This window comes from Lontra canadensis, unplaced genomic scaffold, assembly GCF_010015895.1.
Source record: "Lontra canadensis isolate GAN:19392208 unplaced genomic scaffold, GSC_riverotter_1.0 scaffold21, whole genome shotgun sequence".
Classification (NCBI taxonomy): domain Eukaryota; kingdom Metazoa; phylum Chordata; class Mammalia; order Carnivora; family Mustelidae; genus Lontra; species Lontra canadensis.
The window spans coordinates 17,049,713-17,071,530 of NW_022631015.1; the positions used below are offsets into that span (position 1 = coordinate 17,049,713).

The 21,818-nt window shown below is 44.6% G+C and overlaps 1 protein-coding gene across 2 annotated transcripts in view; it reads left to right on the forward strand.

The window, feature by feature from the left end:
- The window catches only part of RNF144B (ring finger protein 144B), a 66,277-nt gene extending 45,545 nt beyond the window's left edge, over positions 1-20,732 (forward strand). For both annotated transcript variants that reach the window (XM_032861625.1, XM_032861626.1), the window contains 4 exons: positions 12,160-12,364; positions 14,435-14,579; positions 18,361-18,450; positions 19,596-20,732. In XM_032861625.1, the coding sequence (XP_032717516.1) occupies positions 12,160-12,364; positions 14,435-14,579; positions 18,361-18,450; positions 19,596-19,736 (581 nt within the window). In that variant the 3' untranslated portion in view covers positions 19,737-20,732. The remainder of the gene's footprint in view (positions 1-12,159; positions 12,365-14,434; positions 14,580-18,360; positions 18,451-19,595) is intronic.
- The last annotated feature ends 1,086 nt before the right edge of the window (positions 20,733-21,818 follow it).

Genomic DNA, 21,818 nt, shown 5'->3' on the forward strand with positions numbered 1-21,818 from the left:
CACCTCCTGTCTCTCACGAGGTATCTTCCTGTTCGTCGCTGCTGACCGCAAGCCCATTCTTGTGCTTGCACGTGCATGCATGCACATGTTCTCCTCTTGAGCCTGCTTTTCTGGTGTTTTGTGGTAAATGTGTGACTAAGCCTAGGATTCGCTTGCGAAGCTCTTCTGGGCTTCTGGGAGCTCACACTTTCTCCTCGGCTTCCTGCTTCCTCTCCTTTACCATCAAGTCTTTCTTGTGGGTTCTCAAAATCTAAAACCGCAGTCTCTAGCAGTTTCAGCTAACAAAACCTGAAGTATCTGCAAGAAAGGACATTTATCATTGAGTAGGATGACATTTCTAAAGGGGACCCAGATATTCTCCATCATGTGAACTGTTTGCCTCTCCCTGTGTGCACTTCATTTTTTTCATCTCTCAAAGGGGGATGATAATGGACGGCTTCTGCTAGGGCTGCTGTACAGAGTGAGTTAACACTGTGTGTCTGTCACCGTGTCGTCGTCATTGTTGTTGTTTTGTTATTCATCACGGCCACCACCCCATCTGATCTTTACCCCAGTTTTCTAAACTAAATGAAGAAGGCACCTTCTAGAACCCAGATCATATCTTGACTGAGCGTATAACACAATAATACCACTTTTCTTCCCTTTTCATCTTAATTTGTATCTTTTTCAGCATGTTTCTACCCTTATTGTCCTAGATTCTAAAGTGTTGTATGCTTCCCCAATGTTCATAGCAGCAATGTCCACAATCGCCAAAATGTGGAAAGAGCCAAGATGCCCTTCAACAGACAATGGATAAAGAAGACGTGGTCCATACACACAGTGGAATATTACTCAGCCATCAGAAAGGATGAACACCCAACTTTTGCATCAACTTGGAAGAGATTATGCTGAGTGAAATAAGTCAAACAGAGAAAGTCAAATATCATATGGTTTCACTTATTTGTGGACCATAAGGAACAGCATGGGGGATATTAGGAAAAGGGAAAAATGAAGGGGCAGAAATCGGAGTGGGGGACGAACCATGAGAGACTATGGACTCCGGGAAACAAATGGAGGGTTTTAGAAGGGAGGGAGGTGGGGGGAGGAGTGAGCCTGGCGATAGATATTAAGGAGCTCACAGATTGCTTGGAGCACTGGGCGTCATATGCAAACAATGAATCATGGAACATGACATCAAATACTAATGATGTACTGTATGGTGACCTACGTAACACACTTAAAAAAAAAAAAGGTGCTGTATGGCACCGTGATAATGAAAGCTAATTTCTTACACCACCTGCCATATCTGGTTCCTTCATACTCTTACTCGAAGCATAAATCCACCTTCTCTGACCACCTCCAAGGAGATGATGACTTGCAAGTGGCTGCTTTAAAGACAGAAGATTCCAGGGCTGATAGTGGAAATGGAAATCTGTTTAATCACACGATTATGTTTTTACGCATACAGTGGTTTTCTAGGAGGAAAAACAGCCCAGTCTCGGCATATATTCACTAACCACAAGTAAAGCAAACACCTCACTTCCATGGGTTGTAACCTAACAGCGTGAGACTAGATAAATTCAGAAGCTGTTTCCAGGTTTGAAATTCTGTGCTCATCCTCCGCAGTCTTGACAGCAGCCCCTTGGCTCAAGGCCACATCTGTTTGAATTTATTTACCATAGCGGATGTTAATTCTGATCAGTGGAGTTTAATTGCATTTTAACTATCTACAGAAGACCTTTGTTCTTTGAGCTATCAGAAAGCAAATTAACTTTGGCATAATTAAAAATGCAGCGGGTCATAAAAGTTAAAGCAGTTTGGTTTATTTCAGCTGATAATTAGCTCGGATGTATTGTGTTCCTCACAATAAGAAATCGTGGAATATCTTTTTTGGCACAGTTTCATGACGGCAGAAAACTCCCTCATGTTAGTTCAGAGAATTTACAACAGGATAAAAGCAAACTCTACATCCCTAATTGTGATAGTTTCCGGTGGGGATAAACCAAGGGTCGTGAGATCAGCTTTTGAAAACTGAAGGCCATCACTGGGGTCTGATATGGCCCTCCTGGCAGTTTTCTCAGAATGTTTATTTCTCAATAATCGTCAGAATACAGAAGTAGAAATAGCTTTGAATAGCATTTCCTGCCTTGCATAATTTATATGAACAAGTACTCTTACGTCAAGTAGTCATGGAGCTTTATTTCAGTAATCAGTTCTATCTTTCATAAGTAAATTCTGATTGAAGTTTGTGAATTTGTCTGTCTCCGATGTAAGTCCATTACATTTAATCCCTGCTGAATCATGTTCATGTCAAGGTGCTGGGGGCACCACTGGGAATGATGTACACAGGGCCCTGCTTTTTCTTTTTCTGGATTCCCGAATTTACCTCCATCTCAGAGCTCCATGAAGATTTTATCACTGCTGATGCAGAAGAAATTAGTTGAATACGCATGAGTTCATCTTCCTCCAACTTTGGAATGGAAGTTTGAAGGGGGGAAAAACTAAACATTAAACTTTCGGGATAACTGTGCATTTTGCTTATCTACCTCATAACTGTTTCCAAGGCCAAGAGCCAGGAGTTAGAATTGAATTCACAATAATAGTAATAAAAAGTATACCTTTTTTTTTTTAACCTGTACCTGTACATGGTTAATGCAAAATTTTTAATACACTTTTTATTACTATACACCCCCCCCTTCTGACTCTGCTCAGCTCATTGGGGTAGAGTCAAGAGCGAGGGGAGGAAGCCCTTGTTCATGGACAGCAATTTGGCTTCCACCTGGCGCCCATCAGTTGGTTCCTCTTTGGTGAGTTTAGGACCACTAATATCTGATGCCCCGGCAGTGTGTTTTCCTTTTCTGCTAATCTGGCTTCTAGGTTCCGTTCAGGGTAGACTCTATAACTTGATAGTTATAAAGCAAAACTGTGCTCTTCATGGCATATTAAATGCAACTGATGGAAACCCAGAGGTGCTGACCATAGGGTGCACAGGAGAACCAAGGGCCAGATCTTGATGCCCAGCATTGGTTATGAGAGCAACAAGAAAATAAAGCACATGCTGTCCTGTGGCTTTCAGAAATTCCTAGTCTCCATCGTCAAAGAGCTTGATGTGCAGCAAATCTTACTGTGCAGGGACTGGTCAAAATGTCTCCTCTAAGAACTGCAAAGCCTTTGTGGAAAAAACAATCCAGCTGGCCATCAGGGTCCCAATGCCAGGCTGTGTAGCAAAGAAAATGAATAGACAGCTTATGGGTATGCCATATTTGTGTTAATAAAACTACCCAAAAAATTGGCACTCCCCACCAGTGGCTTCTCATTGGGCTTAGGCCTTATCATCTTCATCTGTGATCAGGCCCTTGATGACTGTTCTGCGACCTTTCCCCTTGCTTGCTTAGCTCCTTATAAAATTTCACTGCCTTATTACCTGTATAAATCTCTTCTTTTGCATCATTTGGATATACATTGGAAATCTTTCAGGTCAAAACCACGTGTAGATTGGCTTCCTAGTCATGGTTCCAATCTATCGACTTAAATGTGTTTTTAAAAAATGGACATCCATAAATAACTCTCAGAAGCAGAAGTAATGTTTGCTCAGAGTCATCTGGTTCTCACACCAGTGTAGCACTCTCAGAGGCTTATCTCCAGCAATTCTGACCAAATTGATAGTTACCTCGTTGAAAAAGCGGAAAGTGTGCTTTTGAGCAGAGAGGTCTCTGTCACGAATCAAAAATAAAGCAGGCAGAGGAAAAAAACAAATCCTGTAAGTATTCTTTGTATGTTCAGGCCCAGAGGCACCAGTATACCTTTTCTCCACATTCAAAAATGTCCTCATGAATTTCTATAGAAGGCTGGTGTCTGCTGTTTGACTGCCAAGGGATCAGTCTCTTTAATCTTATCTCCATCTCCAGTTAGAGAAGTTGAGTCACTACTCTTCTGAATCTTCTGTTAACTCCTTGTTAACTTACTCAGCTCCTCATGTTAACATGGAAACAGAAAGCTGAGGGGACTGTCAGCAATTCAGCTGGATTTGTCTTTTTGCCTCAGAATAGTTACTTCCTCTGCTCTTCATGGTTTATCAAGAAGACAATAGCACACCTCCTTTGGCAATATCTTTTGCATAACCAGAACAGTATTTCAAAGCTGTAGGACAAGCTTGGGTACTCGTGTAGGGAATATCTGTGCCCAAAAGCAAACGTTACAGAAACACATGTTACTGTATTGCTACTGTGGGCACTTCCTGTATTGATAGACATTTCTCAAAGAATTGTGTCAGATTCTAACTAGCAGTGCTTTCTTTTTATTTAAATTCTCGAAAAGAGTGGCTGATGATCCAGTAATCGCACTATAAAGTATTTACCCAAAGGATACAAAAATAGACTCGAAGGGACACATGTACTCCGAGGTTTATAGCAACATTATCAACTAGAGCCAAGTTATGGGAAGAGCCCAAATGTCTATTGACAGATGAAGGGATAAAGAAGATGTGGTGTATATGTACAATGGAATATCACTCAACCACAAAAAAGAATCAAGTCTTGTCATTTGCAACAACGTGGATGGAGCTAGAGAGTCTTATGCTAAGCAAAAGAAGTCAGAAAAAGACAAATACCATGTGATTTCACTAATATGTGGAACTTAAGAAACCAAACAGATGAACATTGGTGGGGGGGGGGAGAGGCAAACCAGGAAACAGACTCTTAACTCTAGGGAACAAACTGAGGGTTACTGGAGGGGAGGCAGACATGGGGATAGGTTAAATGGGGGATGGGGAGTAGGGAGGGCACTTGTTAGGATGAGCACTGAGTGTTGTATGTAAGTGAGGAATCACTAAATTCGACACCCCCAGCTAATATTACAATGTATGTGAACTAACTGGAATTTAAATAAAAACTTAAGTAAATAAAAGGGCTGAAAGGGGGCTCTAGTTGAGAGAAGTAATTGGTTTAAATTAGTAGATATCTGTCTTCTGTTTTCTCCTGTAACCCTCTGTATTTATATATTATTTATTTATTTATTTATTTGACTGTGAGAGAGAGACAGCGAGAGAGGGAACACAAGCAGGGGGAGTGGGAGAGGGAGAAGCAGGCTTCCTGCTGAGCAGGGAGCCTGATGTGGGGCTTGATCCCAGGACCCTGGGATCATGACCTGAGCCGAAGGCAGATGCTTAACGACTGAGCCACCCAGGCCCTGACCCTCTGTATTTATAAAGGAAAAAATTTTGATTTGCTGGGTGGACAGGTATGTACTGAGTACATCCCATCTGATTGGCGCTGAGGGGTGCTTGGAAATTGGATAGGGAGATCCAGAAATATTTACTTGTGACATGCTATGGTTCTTTTTTTAAGATTTTATTTGACAGAGACACAGTGGGAGAAGGAACACAAGTAGGGGGAGCAGGAGAGGGAGAACAGGCTTCCCGAGGCACAGGGAGCCCAACGTGGGGCTCGATCCCAGGACCCTGGGGTTATGACCTGAGCCGAAGGCAGAGGCTTAACTGAGCTACCCAGGAACCCCTCATGCTATGGTTCTAAGTGGAAGAAAGAGCTTGCCTCTCCTCTAGAGTAGCTCTCACTGGAGTTAAAGATCCCACTCAGATGTGCAAAAACCAATTAATGATCAAAAAATGAGAATATAACCAAATACCAAATACTCTAGAAGAAGAAGATACATACCCATGGAGACAGGTGAGGTTACTTCAGGTAGAAGTACTTGTCTGTATGTGGAATGTTCAGGAAGGAGAAAAGGCTGGCCAGCAAATGTGGCTCAAGGAACGGTCACTGTTGTCCTTTCAATTTCTCCTCCTCTTGTGCTACGTTCTGTTCTTTGGTTGCCCGCTCTGTGCCCCCCCCCCCCACTGGATGGTATTGAAGTCGGGTTTATATATTTAAGTGTTTGCTCTCAGTTTGGACAGTGTTCAGTGATGTGTTGGTAAACAGATTTGCGGGGGAAGTGGGGAGGCTCTGATTAATGGTGTTTGCCAATTTCTGTAGTGTAAATACTCTCATTGTGGCTGATTTCTCAAGTGGGCGATTCACTTGATGTCACCAAATGTGGAGTTGAGAAGATGGAGTAGGCTGTTGGCTCCTGGCAAGACCCCGCTTTAGAAGGTGACTGCCAATGTCCTTGCTCAGTGTCTTCTTAAGTACAGCGTCTTTATTACAGTTTCTGGAAGGAGACTATTCTTTCCCTTTTATACCTTCCATACTCTGGTTGCCTACAGAGTTGCTATTCTGGGGAATGTTTTTTGTTTTCTGATCTCTGTTTACGTGGTGCCTTAGCTCTCTTGAACTTCATCTCAGCATGTGCCATCTGCTTTGTACTGTGAGCACGAGCGACCAGTTCTACTTCCTGCGTTTAGAGCTGATTGAAAGGGGAAACTTCATTATGGGTACTCAGATAAGAAAAGTGTTAAAATATTCCTGTCTTACAAAAATCTTCTGTATATTACACATTCCTTACCTCCACCCCTAAGAGCCGCTCACAGATGGTAATAGTTTATTTTATGTTATCTCATGGGGGTGCCCTGTCAGTTATTGCATTGCTTTTTGAAAATATTTCATTAATTTAAACATCTCTTGCTCTTTTCACACTGAGATTTCTGAGAAGCAAACCTCTATTTTCATCTCTTTAAGGCTAGGGTCTCTAAAAAGTCCCTGAAATTGATCATTTGTTGAGTGGACAATGAATAACAGACATTTGACTAAGTTTTCAGGCATATCAGCACAAGCAGTCAGGCCTCAAGAAGAAGTTTGGAATAGTCCAAATTAAAGCAAGATTGAGACTCAGTCACGGCTTGGGTTCTGTAAGTAAGGACATTTGGGAAAAATCAAGGACTGAGCCTTTGACACCATCCATCGATGGAACCAAAGGAAGCAGGACTGATATGAAAGGAGAAGGAAGGTTGTGGGAAGAGAATAGAGAGGCTGGTGCCTCATGGAAGAGAGCCCCAAGAGTATCAGAAGATAGAATGAGAAACATTTGCCAGGGATGAGTAGAGGGATGGCTGTTTTAACTTTCAGAGAGCAGTCTATTAAGGAACTGGGAAGAAAAAGTTTACTTTAGAGACTTAAGGAGGATATGAGGGGAAAGGAATGAGAATCAGTGAATCTGGATCACTCATCCAAGGACTGACATGAAACAGGAAGGTGAAATGGATGTTAGGTACAGGGAGACAGTAAGTAGGGTTCTAGCAAGGGTAATGTTCATTTTAATGTTAGAAATTTTTTTCGTTGTCACCCTTATAGGTGATGCTTCATAAAGGAGGTCTAATTTTGAGAGTGCTATATGTAAAGTTCCATGTTTTGCCAAGTTGGTGTCTTTCCAAATGTAGAGAGCCTAACTGAGGTGGGTGGAGATTTTTAGAGTCTAATAACGATCATAACATACTTTCAACACCTGGACTGGTATTGGATGGATTTAGTGTGCTATGTACATCTGTTGATGAAAGCACTAGAAGAGAATGGAAAATAAATTCCAGTGCAAGGCAATTCAAGATGGTATTAGTAGTATGTGTATTGTAAGGCAATTGTTGGCAGAGGACTATATCTAGCTTTTGCAAAAAACCAAGAATGACTGCTATAAATCAACAGGAAGCATCCCAAGACTGTGTCAGTGTATTGGAACACACAAATAAAATAAGTATTCCTTGCCTTCAACCTAAAGAGAGAAGGGCCATCTCCATGAAGAGACTAGAGGACAGCAATGAACAAGATGCTGGTTCTGTGACACCAAAATTAAGACAAGTATGTTGTAGGTCCTTTATTTTTTAAATCTTTTTTTTAAAAGACTTTATTTGTTTATGTGACAGGGAGAAAGAGAGTGAGAGCAGGCACACAAGCAGGGGGATGGGAGAAGGAGAAGCAGGCTTCCTGATGAGCAGGGAGCCCGATGTGGGCCTCGATCCCAGGACCCTGGGATCATGACCTGAGCCAAACACAGACACTTAACAACTGAGTCACCCAGGTGCCCCATGTAGTAGGTCCTTTAAGAATGGATAGGCTATAACTTGGTTAAAGATGAGATGAATTTTAGGGTAAGGAAAAGCCTAGAATGAGAATTGAATATATGGAGAAGAATGTGAAACGGAGGGGAAATTTGAATAGAAAAAGTAGATGATTTTCCAGGGAAGAGCTTAGATCCAGAATTATTTTATTAGCCTATTATTCATATACCAAATTGACAGTAGCCTTTAATTTTTAAAAATTTAAAAAAGATTTTATCTATTTATTTGAGAGAGAGGGAGAGTGAGCGGGAGAAGCAGACTCCTTGCTGAACAGCAAGCCCGATGTGGGACTCAATCCTAGGACCCTGAGATCATGACCTGAGCTGAAGGCAGATGCTTAACCGATTGAACTATGCAGGCAACCTTATTTATTAAAGAGAGTGTGCAAGCACAGGGGGAGGGAGGGAGGGGCAGCGAGGGAGAGAATCTTGAGCAAACTCCCCACTGAGCACAGAGCCCAAAGCCGGGCTTGATCTCCTGACGTTGAGATCATGACCTGAGCCCAAACCAAGAGTCAGATGCCCAACCGACTGACCACCCAGGTGCTGTTGGTAGTAGCCTTTTAAAACTAGCTTTAAAAAATTATAAAAGTAAAAAAATATATATATAAAAGTAGCATTTGCTCTTGTTTCTTTTTAAATTCAAGTTTAGGGGCATGTGCATGTCTCAACTGGTTAAGCGGCTGCTTTTGGCTCAGGTCATGATCTCAGGGTCCTGGGATTGAGCCCCGCATCTGGATCCTGGCTCAGTGGAGAGTCTGCTTCTCCCTCTCCCTCTGCCCCCTCAACTCATGCTCTCTCTCTCTCTCTTTCTCTCTCAAATAAAATATTTCTTAAAAAACAAATTCAAGTTTAGTATTAAACGAAATCTTTGCCTCCGATTACAGCCCCTGCCCTTTACTCAAGGATAACTCTTCTTATGCTTCTTAGATTTTCTGAAAATGTTAAAACATATTTCTATATATACATGCTCTTATAAACATGGTTCATTTATACTCTTCCTCAATCTGCATTTTTGAACTGGCAGTATATCTTTGGGATCTTTCCATATTGTCACATCGGTTCACCTTATTTTAGAGCTACATAGTGTTCAGCTATATGGATTTCTATTATTTGTCTAGTAACCTACACAAAAGCCTTATGGGTCTGGCACAGGGTGTTAATTATTAAAAAGGTTAATAAATAATAAAAATAAAATTTTATTATGGGAAATAAGGTTTTCTACAGGATGATGTGTAATGTATATTTTATTTCTATTTGCATACTCCCATTTCCTCGTGCCTCACTTATAAAGACTTTAAAGCTCGTCTCGGACATGGTACTTTAATCCCCTTTGTAAACTTACCATCCGCACTGGAGGGAGCAGTCCTTGTCTGACCTGGGCATTTGCTCCCTGTTGCTAGAGGTAACCTTATGGGTTGAGATGATTTCGTCTGCAAGGAACAGAATGCCGGGCTCACAAGTGCCTTAACCAGCGAAGGCACTGAATTCCCTCACGCACAGGAAATCCAGAGGTAGGCAGTTGCGGGTGTGGTTGACGGAGCGGTTCAACTTCTCCAACTCCTGCAATTTTCCCGTTAGAGTTCGCAGGGTTGTGGCGGCCCGGGCATCACAGCTTCACACAGCCACGTTCACAGGCTCGCAGACGGAAGGAAGATTCTTGCCCGAGTATCCGGAAGGAGGTCTAGTCCCAGAAGCCCCTTGCGGCCTTCCCTCACCTCCCATTGGTCAGAACCATGTCACATGACCGCACCCTGGCTGCACGGGAGACTGAGAGCGCAAGTCCGCTGCGTTGTGTGTCTATAGAGACCTGAGCTTTCTCAGCCGGGAGGTTTGAAAGAAGCTGGGTCAGATGTTGGCCAGATACCGTAAAGGTGGCTGGAGGAGTCCCTACAGTTCTGGATAGGGTTGAAATCTGTCTCCTGGTAACTCCACTTCGGGTGTTGGTTAAGCTCTGTAAGCGATCCCTAAAGACCGAGACTTCTAACGAAGTAAGGAGAAGGCTGCAATGTCTCCGTTTTGCCCCTTCCATCATCTCCTTCGCCTCATCATTCTTGTTCTGTCGAAACGGAGGAAAGTTCAGAGCATCGCTGCGTTCTGCAGCTCAGACTCTTCCGTTGCTTTTTGCACTGGAGTGTGCATCAGCCGCCTTGCCTCCTACGTTTGTTTTTCTTTACGGGGATTCATCAAAATTTGTAACTGCTCCCGTATTTATTGTTTCTGCTTTTATTGTGGCAACCCGGATACCTGAAAAATAAGCTGGTACAAACAAACAGCTCAGAATGCCTACCAAATAATTTGGATTAGAATTATGAGGACAAGTCGTATCCTTGTATCTTTTTTACGGTGGTCCGCAGGGATGTTACAAATTTAACTATAATATGAGTCTTTCCTTTCCTTTCCGTATTGTCAGTCCTTTAAAAGACCTGGGATTTGGGGGCACGTGGGTGGCTCAGTCGTTAAACGTCAGCCTTTGGCTCAGGTCATGATCCCAGGATCCTGGGATCCAGCCCTGCATGGGGCTCCCTGCTCAGAGGGAAGCCTGCTTCTCCCTCTCCCACTCCCCCTGCTTGTGTTCCCTCTCTCACTGTCTCTCTCTCTCTGTGAAATAAATACATAAAATCTTAGAAAAAAATTAAAAGTCCTGTGATTTGGAATGGGTGGTTAAGAAGGTAGGTGATGTGTGAGTCCTTAGCTCTAATTTATACACCAGCCTTCATTTCTTTGGACTTGGTGTTTGTGAAGCCGTTATAAGAGTTTGGAAGAAAAATATAAATGTGTGGAAATAAAAGGTCAGGACCTTGGAGCAGAGGTTTGTGTCACTGTTCCCTTGATTTTCTAACTAGCCTTTCTCAAACTTTTGGGGATTTCTTTCAAGGGTCCATCTCTCTTGGGGTCTGAGCACCTGTGAATCATAGGTTTCCCTTTTCTGATTTTATTTGGCTCATCGTTCTCCAACCCCTATTCCCCAGAATTATTAGATAAGAAAATAAGTGTAAGTGTTCTCTTTTTGAATGAAAACCTGTAATAAGCATGGATCTGATTGCTGTCTTTTCTAGACGAGAGATTAATGGAGACCGTGTTTGCTGGAACATTTTGGACTTATTTCCCCTGATACTGAATTTGTAAAATTATTACCTTTAAAACTAAGCTCATACTTAATGCCTTCATTTCCTTTTCGCACCACTCTTTGGGTCTTTTTGCCTCCTGTGTGGAAATTTCCAAGAATCATAAGCCTTAGGAGATTTAAAACTGGAATCCATCAGTTTAAAATTTGCAAAATACATTGGTTCAGAGAAAAAAGGGCAACTCTTTTCCTCAAATAACATCATTTTTACATGATATGTTCCCTTAAAGGTCACATTGTAAGACAAGAATGTGAGGTCTGTTATTGAATAGAAAAATGGAAAACCAAACAAGATTTGTAAACATTTGAATAGAATGACAGTCGGCTTACCCCCAACTCCATATTCCTTCCTACAGGCCACTTGGATGTGGTTGGTATAGTCTATAACTGACTATCATTTTGTGGTCTGTGAAACCTTTTGATTGTGGATCTTCTGAGTCTTTTACAAATATCTCTAACTAGCATATGGTAGGAGAACAGAATATCCAAATTGACAGCTAATCTGACTTCTTGGCTAAGCCACACCAGGCACTGTTTGGTCCTTCAACTATTTGATTTCTTCCTTGTTCTTTCAGTTTCCTCTAAAAAAGGTAGGAAGAAACCTCACTGCTTATTTCTCAGTCCCGGAAAGGACAAAATCCCATGAATTTCTTTTTCCTTTTGCTTCTGTAGGTCCTTCAGGTCCAGTTTTCCTCCCAAGATAATACCCCCAAATAGTTGTAGCAGGGACTTAAGATTTTTGCCTACTTTGAGTGCTGAAAGGTGAGAAGTATTCCAAAAGACTTGCCCATTTGGGTTAGTGAGAACACTTCCTATCTGTTCGTAAGGGCAGTGGTGGCCTCTTCCACTAGTACCTACTTTGAGAAACGTGGCAGAGCTGAGTGACCTCGTAGGTCTGGGTCCATTATGAAGACCAAGAGTAGAAGTCACTGCCCTCGGTTGTACTAACCTTCCATAAACATTAGCCTATAAAAGAGAAGAAGGAAGGAGGGAAAGTCTAGGCCCGTACGAAAGACACATAGACCGCCACATTTTCTTTGTTTATGCTCTAGAAGTTCACCTGGACCCCCACCGAACGTGGTGTCCTGTCGCAGACTGTCAGACCGTGTGCCCTGTTGCCTCCGGTGACCCAGGACAGCCCGTGCAGGTGGAGTGCCCTTCTTGCCACCTGAAGTTCTGCTCCTGTTGCAAGGATGCTTGGCACGCAGAGGTCTCCTGTAGAGATAGTCAGCCCATCGTCCTGCCAACAGAGCACAGGTAAGAAAGGAGAAATGGTCTTTGTGATTTTTCACCCCAAATAGGTCACTTGGAGAAGGAGTTCTCTTGTGATGGAATTCAGAGATGGGTTCTTTCCCCCGTGGAACTTCCCTGAGAAGCGTCTCCGAACTGGGAAGTTGTTAACAAAGAGTAACCGACACAGTCTTTCTAAGGGGATTTTAGGTATTTACCCCTGGAGACTCTACCAGATACCACTGGAATGAGGGTCTGAAGGCATTTTGATTTTTCTTCAGCTTGGAAGGCCCATGGCCCCCTGGTTTTCAATAGCCAGGCATGGCTCGTCCACAGCCGTTTGCTTAGAAGCCACGAGCACCTGCCGTGGATTTCTTCCTGCCTGCAAAACGATGCGGAAATTACTTTGTGACCTGACCGTGCGGCAGCCTGTGGGGTGTGCCAGCCCTGTGGAGAGAGCACAACAGAAGCGGCAGGCCTTCAGGGGCTCGATGCTCAGTACCCAGGTCTTAGAGGGAAAGAGCTGCATCCCCTATACGTGGTGCCCCGCAAAGACGGTGCCAAAGTTCAGAGTCGGTGACAATGAGAAGCAGTTAAATCTGTACCTTTCAGTACAAAGGGTTTTTACGGCAGCAGAAGGGCCCAGAATGAGAGACCTTTGTGCACGATCCCTGGCTTTTCTGGAGGCTCTGGCTGTTCTGCACCGGCGAGAACAGAGGCACTGCTGTGCCCAGTCCAGTTGGCTGGCTCACCCCCACATCCTCAGAGAGCGTGGCACCATTCTTCAGGAACAGGAGCGCTACCTGGCTAGGATACTGTGCTTGAATCTGGGACCAAACAAACCAAAAGGAAAACTAGACCTAGTGCCCGGGGCAGGCACGCGCCTTCTTAGCCAGTAACCTCTGCACGTGGCGGATAGGTCTGCGGGCATCATGGGACAAGGGGAAGATCCCAGAGCAGAGAGGGGTTGGGTTCTATTTTTTATTTTTATTTTTTAAGATTTTATTTATTTAAGAAAGAGCATGGCGGGGGTGGGGGGAGTCAGAGGGAGAAGCAGACCCTCCACTGAGCAGAGAGCCAATGTGGGGCTTTATCCCCAGACTCTTTGGATCATGACCCGAGCTGAAGGCAGACGCCCAGCTGGCTGAGCCACCCGGGCACCCTAAGAGGTTGAGTTCTGACATGGTCACTTGGTATCGGCAGGACCTCATGGAAGTCATTCAGCCTCTATGAGTCTGTTTCTCTATTTGGGGGAAAAAAAAGGTGGTAGGGGAAAGAATTAAAATGGTAACTGTCCCACTGCTGTAATACGGTTACTCTGAGTACCAAATCCGATCCTGGATCCAAGGACGCTTTGTGAACTTGATGTCTCCGTGAACCGGGGGCTGGTTCTGATGAACACTAGCTAATGTGCAGCACGGCGCTGTGGCTCCCCTAACCGCACCCCCCATGCGTTCCACTTATTTTCCGTGCCTCTTAAGTCTGTGAGCCTGCGCTGACCTAGGCATCCGTCGGGAGCAAGGCTCTTTAATGAGGCTGGGTGTTGATTTTCAGGTATTGATTCTTGCATCCCGCGACCTGTTCTGTTTCTTTATCAGAACAGATCGCCAAGAAGATTTGTCTATGCCGTGTGAGATCCAGAACTGGTTTTTCTGTTGTGTAGCAGAACGCTTGTGCTTTTGCTTTAGACAGTGTGTGCTCAGGGAATGAAATACTAACTCGGCCAAATAAGGAACTAAGTCAGGTGTGGAAAGTACAATTATAGCATGACTCCTAGCCAAAGATATGTAAATTAAGGTTCTTTTTTTTTTTTGAATTATCCGTACGACTAATAATCTGTGTCCCTCCTATTTTTACCCCCACCCTCTTCCATGGAAGTGAATTAAACTCAGATGAGGGAGAGGCCACTACCTCACCCATCAGGAACCCTAGGAATTCAGTTGGTGCGTAAAGTGGAATCTAGAGCGGCTCTAGTGACCTGTTGAATTAATGACACTCGGCCCACTCTTCCCCAGCCCTGGTTAGTGTGGACACCCTTGTAGTTCTAGCAGCATTCTTGCCCCCCCCCCCATAATTTCTCATCCATTTCGTTTCTAGGGCCCTCTTTGGGACAGACACAGAAGCCCCCATCAAGCAGTGCCCCGTCTGTCGGGTTTACATCGAACGAAACGAGGGCTGTGCCCAGATGATGTGCAAGAATTGCAAACACACGTTTTGCTGGTACTGTCTCCAGAACCTGGACGTAAGTGCCACCTGGAAGCGTCTTCTGTGGTCTCTCTCTTCATCAGATCTGTGCACCCATCGGGATCCTCCAGGCTTTCCTTTTAAAATCTTGAGTCTGTGTTTATCCTGCAAAAGAAGGTTATTTTTCTTAAGGATTCTTTCTGAGGCTGCTACTTAAATGTCTAGCAAATGTCCCTTTGAGTCCCTTCACTGTGTCAGCTTAGCTTTAAAGGCAAGCTTTCGTTTTAGGGACAGCTTCTGCGTTGGGGGCACTGTCTCCTCTTATCACGTAGAGAGCCGTCAGTGTGTTCATTTATTTTGCTGCTGTCACAAATCACCACATACGTAGTGGCTTGAAACAACAGAGATATTTTTTGTCTTTAGTTCTATCCTCTGGAAATCTGATGTGGGTCTCACTGGACTAAAATCAAGGTGTCCTCAGGGCTGCATTCTTTTCTGGATTCCAGGGGAGAATCCATTTCTGGGTTTTGTAGCTTCTAGAAGCTGCCCACATTCATTGGCTTGTGGCCCCTTTCTCCACCTGTGAAGCCAGCCACATCACATCTCTCTGACCCATTCTTCCTTTGTCGCAGCTCCCTCTGACCACAGCTGGGAAAGCTGCTCTGCCCTTAAGGACCCTCTGATGAGATTGGCCACATCTGGATGATAGAGTGATTAGACTGGTCACATCTGGATGATACAGGCTGTTCTCCGCCATCTCATGCTCTTACTTTAATCACATGTGTAAAGTCCCTTTTTCCACGAAAGCCAACAAATTCTCAAATTCTGGGGAGTGGGCCACGGGCATCAGTAGGCGAGCAGTTTTTCCGCCTACCATAATTTGGTTCTCTTCCTCTTTTTGAATTTAAAGAAGAAAGCCACTCAAATCAAGGGGATGTCTTAAATAACCATTCATTGGCGTGACTGTGGTCTTGCTCTGGTTTTGTTAGGGCTCCATTCCCGGATAATGGGGTCTGCTTCAGTGACTCTCTCCCCCTCACCTTGGTGAAGCACATCTGGCCCGGGCCAGGTGCGGCTCAGGCAGTCCCGAGCCGAGGCTCACGGTACCCTCAGAGGTAAAAGGTGTTGTGAAGGATGGCAGAGCAGATCTCCCTTCAATTCTGGTGTTTCTTCTAGCACGTGTGTGCTACCCCAAATAAGAAGAGATAGTGCCTATTCTGGCAATGTGGACTAATGAAATACATCGATACCAGAGTGAGCTCTCCGTCATGGTGGGGTGAACCTTCTTTTCTCAATTATTTATTTATTTATTTATTTTTTTACAAGATTTATTTATTTATTTAAGAGAGAGAATGAGAGCAAGCGAGCGCAAGTTGGGGGAAGGGTAGGAGAAGAGAGAGAATCTCAAGCAGACTCCACACTGAGCATGGAGCCTGATGCGGGGCTCGGTCACATGACTTTGAGGTCACAGTCTGAGCCGGAATCAAGAGCCCGACACCCAACCGCCTGAGCCATCCGGGCGCCCCGCGCTATTTTTCATTTCAGTTGCCTGGTTGGCTTCAGTCTGATAAGTGGCTCTGGTGACCCGTTAATATCACATGGTTAGGGAGTCCGTGTGCGGCTATTATGGGATGCATGCTGGCTGCCACGGGCCTGATTTTTAAGTGAAAATTAGACAAGTTGTTTCAGATGATATCTGTGTGGAAGAATTTTAGTCAGCCCGATCTTGGCGTTTCAAGCTGAGGTATAAATTAGGGGAAAGAAAACTGACATTTCAGGCTGTGGAATCTTGGCAGTGTTTTTATTTATTTATTTATTTGGTTAATTCCATTGATCCTAAGCCCGTGAATGTATGTGTGATATTTGAGACCCATTATGATTCCAAGCGTGTGATACTCTGGGCGAGGTTTTCACTGACTGTGAAAACTCCTCGTGTTTTTACAAAAGAAAGACCTCTTTTCTGTTTGCCTTCAGGTTTAAGCAGAACATTAATTGGGTTCATATCCCAAGGAGGCTGAGCCCATGAGGTTCTTTTTAAGAAGCAAGAATGTAAGGGAATAAAGATGTGTGCCAGACCCCCCCATCCTTTGGCTGAAATATGTTTGGGGTATGGGGTTGCAAGGAACACACTGTTCGTTACTTGGGCTGCTCGGTGCTCGAGGTGAAATGGCACAGATGTTAAAAGCCTGGATACACAGACTGCAAATACTGAAGCATCTTTTTCTGGTCATTGTTTTCCAAGATTTAATTTTCTTGGTTTTCGCCAGGGGCACTGGCTTGTTGGTAATGATGTTTTTCTCTCGACAAGTGTTCTGTGTCAGATGGTGGTGTTGATCTTTGTTTATAGGAAAGTTTCAGAGCCTGGGTCTGGGAGCAGGATGATTGTCCGAGAGCCAAGCCTGAGACAGATGCCCAAACTGAGTGATTTTTGAGTTTTGCTGGGATGTTGAGTTTGCTGCTGCCTTGGTCCTCATCCCTGCTGGTTCAGAGGACGAAGTGTTCTTAATCTGCTCTGGGGACCTCAGACACTTGTCCCTTTCCATTATCTCTTCTCTCTCCTGTGATTTCAATTTTTACTAACATCTCTATGTGCTCAGCTGTGTCCCACTTAAAAACGAGTCCCATTTTTCTCAAGCCTGCATGTCTCCCTTACTACCATTCTCTTTCTCTCTCCCTCTCTTGGAAGCCAAGCTCAAAACAGCATAATTGCCTCTCATCCTTGATACTTACCTCCAGTCCTTTGAAATGCACTTAGCCTGCCACATTGTCACAGGCTTGACTGTGTTTTGCCAAGGCTTTGAGTACTGTCTTTTGGATAAAATTCAGTGGATGTTTTAGTCCTCCTCAAACCTAGAGTCTCCACTGCCTTTGACGTCTTGACTGCCTCTGCTTCAGTGATGACATCTCTTCTGATTTCCCGTCTACATTTCTGGCCACTTCTATTTCCTTTGCAGGTGCTCCTTGACTCATTCTTGTTTTTCTTTCTTTTCTTTTTTTTAGAGTGAGAGAGCCAGAAGGGGGAGGGGCAGAGGAAGAGGGAGAGAAAGAATCTTAAGCAGGCTCTGCACTGGGCATGGGGCTCTATCTCACAACTCCGAAATCATGACCTGAGCCGAACTCAAAAGTCAGATGCTTAACCAACTGAGGCGCCCAGGTGCTCCCTCCTTACATCCTCTTTGCCTGCCTGTCTACACTCTCTCCCTGGGTGATCTCATCTACTTCTGTGGTTTTTCTCCACCCCACGTACGCTGATTCCCATCTTTTCCCCCAAATTCTCATCTGTGTAATCAGCTGCCTTTTGAACAGTATGGCTTGAGTATCTCTTGAGTTTAACTGTCCAAAGTGTGGCCATCATCTTCCCAACAAAGTTCATCTCTCTGTTGTCATTTCTTTCGACCAGGCTCCTGACTCTGTCTGGGCGCTTTCCTCTCATCTGTGACTTCTTCTCCTTCTTCCCCCATTGAGTTAGTAACCTTTCTTGGACCCCATGTCTGTGTTTCCCATCTCAGCCGCTGGCATTTTTTCCCACATACTCTCCACTTGAAATCTCCATTCCATGTCACACCTGTGCTAGGGCCACCTTTCAAAGATGGTTGGTCAGGACTCTAATCCTTTCTAGATTCAGTCAAGGGTCTCGATGATTAGGATCTGTTTTCACTCCGTGATTTGTGAAAGTACTGAGACATATTCTAGAGATCGTGGCCTTGGAATTCCCAGGGGCCACCATTTGTATTCCCGGAAAGAGCCTTTGCTTTCCACCACGGCCATCTGATGTGGTTAGTGTTTAGTCCTCTATTCAAAAGAGCGTGTTTACTGAAACCTCTCTCTTTGTTTTTCAGAATGACATTTTCCTCAGACATTACGACAAAGGGCCATGCAGGAACAAGCTGGGCCACTCAAGAGCCTCAGTGATGTGGAACCGAACGCAGGTACCCTGACCTTTAAGGGAGCAGGAGCTGTATGGGACTCGGGGTGGCTTAAAAAGCCCACCCAGTCCTCCTCCCCACCCTGTTCTCTGCTTACCTATCTCAGCCTGGGAGGTTCTGCGGAGCTCTGGGCCAGGGTCTAGTTCAGGAGCTAGTTCAGAAGCACGATCCCCTTGAGGGCAGGGCGAGGGGCAGGGCCCCAGAGCAGCCTAGTAATTTACAGTGACCTGCAGAATCCAGGCAGATATTCCCTCCTCTTGAAAAAAGGATAGAATGACTTTCCTAAAGCCCTGTAAGTCATATTTCTTGTAGAAGGCAGTTCTCTAAAATCCTGTGGGCCCCTGCTGGAGCTTTGACCCCTCTGCACATGCCATTGTGGGTTTCTCTGGGAGGTTCAGAGGGAGTCCTGGTTTATTTTTAATAGTGTTTGAAATTTATTAAAGACTACGTTCCTTTTAAGGGCGTCAGTGTTAATAGCCTTGGAATCATATTAGCATCCCTATGAGGCTGTCAAGGAGACTCTGGTAGGGAGAGTGCCAACAACTCTGTGTGACACAGAGCCTGTGCGTCCGGTTTCTTCTCACCTTGGATCTAGTCCTTGCTGCCTCCCTGGCTCATATCCGGTTCAGATCATGCAGACACTGGCTGAAAGCTTCCATAACTGTGACTCTTTCATATGCCTCAGGTGGTGTCTTCATTCAGGCTGCTAGAATAAATTACCATAAAACTGGGGGGTTTGAAAAATAGACACGTATTTATCCCAGTTCTGGAGATAAGAAGCCCGAGTTGAAGGTGACAGAATGGTTGGGTTCTAGCAAGGACCCTCTTCCTGGTCTGCAGGTGGCCTTCTTGTCACCGCGTCCTCACATGGTGCCGCCTGCTCGGGAGGTGGGGGGAAGCAAGCGCTCTGATAATCTCTTTTTATAAGGGCACTAATCCTGCCGTGAGGGCTCCACCCTCCAGTCCTAATTACCTCCCAAAGGCCTTCATTTCCCAATACCATTATGTTGGACATAAAGGTTTCAACATGGGAATTTTTGTGGGGTGGGGGAGGAGATAAGCATTCCGTCTGTAGTGGATGGTGGATGGTTCAGTGCGCATCTAGGGAGACTGAAGCGCTGAACTAAGCTTTTCTTCCGAATTTCCAGGTGGTGGGGATCCTGGTGGGACTGGGCATCATTGCCCTGGTGACTTCACCCTTGCTGCTCCTGGCTTCCCCGTGTATAATCTGCTGTGTCTGCAAGTCCTGTCGGGGCAAGAAGAAAAAGCACGACCCCTCCACGACCTAAAGGTCTCCGCTCCTGTGCACGTGCCACAGACGTCTGGGGTTATAATGAGAAGCACGGAGATAAAGCCCCACTTAGTGAACCTGCCCCCTCCTTGCCAAACTTTGGAAGTGCCTCTGTGTCCAGACTTTGAACTTGGCCTGCCTGCCTTTGGCATCAGAAAAGGCATCAGAAAAGCCTGTCTGAAGAGAAGGACCCGGATTCTGCAGTCTCGACCGGCGTCTCTGGAGCATGTCGGGAAGCTTTGGGGGTGCTGAGAAGGAGCTAACCCACCGTCACTTTATCTTCCGCAGGATCCCACTGGACTGTTCAACTTCCAGCCAAATTCGAAGAGCCCGAGTGAATACTCAGTATCATCAGTGTGTTGTCACGGTTGGCAACACACATCGTAACTCATCAGCTAGAATCTGTTCTATGTTGATTTGACCCCCATGAGAAATATGGGAGAAACCCGGCCCCCCGTAGGAGGGAAAGGATAACACTGTTTAAGGGGAAGTTGTCGTAAGCGCCAAGCAGCAGGAGCGGGTCTGTTGGTTCTGCCTCTGCGGGCTCCCGGGGGTGCTGTTCCCGGCATTCCCACAGTGACTTGGCAGAAACACAGTAGGTTTCTTCCCGTGTGATCTCCGCTTCAAGCAGGAGAAACTGCTGTGCAGAGGGAGTTGTCGCTTCCAAGAGGAGGGGTTGCGGCCACTGAAACAGTGTGGTCTGATCCAGTAGCTCTCCCTTGGCCAGTGCACCTTGGTAAAGGCGATCAACTGTCCTCCTACAGCCAGTAGCTGTGGTCTCCAGGATCTGTTTATAGGCAATATGGGTCAAGTGGCCGAGGGTCAAGGGTACCCTTCATCATAGGTAACAGAGACCTTTCCTGAGCTCTGTGTTCATGCATCCCACACAGAGTTGGCCCTAAAAGTACACACCAGGATTGCGTATCCAAGTCCATGTGTACACCAGTCCGATAAGCTTCTGCCTACCTAGAATTTCCATCCGTTGGGCATGCGTGAGTCTGGGCATGCGTGAGTCTATCCAGTGGTACACAGAATATAAATGTTTCCTCAAAGCCATTCTGTCTTTCCTTCTGGGGCAAATGTGATTTATTATAAGTCAACCTGAAGGGTTTGTTCTTTTGCATATTATATATGTAAATTTTGGTTGCAAGTTCGTAACTCACCCAATGGTATAGACTCATAAACCTAACTCTTTTAAAACAACGTCTGGTTCAATGTCATGCCATCTCAGTTTTGTAAAAACACTGATAATCTGGTACTTACATCTCTTCAGACACAGCTCAGAGCCTCAGTTTCGTATTGCTCTTCCAGCATCTGGTAGGGCAATCCAGACACTTCCTGTGTGTACAAGAAATAGAAAAAAAATAACAAAAAAAAAATGCAAGAAATAAAATGTAAATGCTTTCTGTATCATAAATGCTTTGGGTTGGTATTGCCTTATGGCAACTTCTTTTTCCCCGTTATCAGATTTTTGAATACACGGGTTTTGAAAAGATAATAACCTTTCTCCATTGACAGGATTACCTAATTGCCCTTAGCAACGTAGCCTGGTGCTTCATGGGAATCTGTAAGATGCTTGTAGAGAGCTCTCCTTGAAGCTGGCGACACCGCCACGAGGGACTGTCAGAACCCATCGTACTTCCCCAAGGTAACTGGGTAACTAGTTATTAAATTGCTGCTATCTTGGACCTATTATTAAAGAACAGTGCTTTGCCGATGTAATGGAATGTATCCTGAGTGGGGGTGTGTATATTTAAGGAACTTTAGTTCACACGTACATATCGATACCTGATTTGTGTGTAGTACATCTCTTGGTCGTGTACATTTTTATTTACCATTTGTATAAAACATAGATGAGAACTCTGGGAAAACTTTTGAATGGCAACTAACCAAAAACATTTTTAATCATTTTTTGGAAATGTCTCAATATTAAGTGTCTTTATTTTCCTTTGAAACTCTGAACGCTTCAGAGCAAGAGTACCCTCTTCTATCAATGTATTTCATATTAGTAGAAAGACAAGTGTACATGTATTTGAATAATTTGCTTTGTCTTAACACTGCCTCATTATAGCAAAGGGCA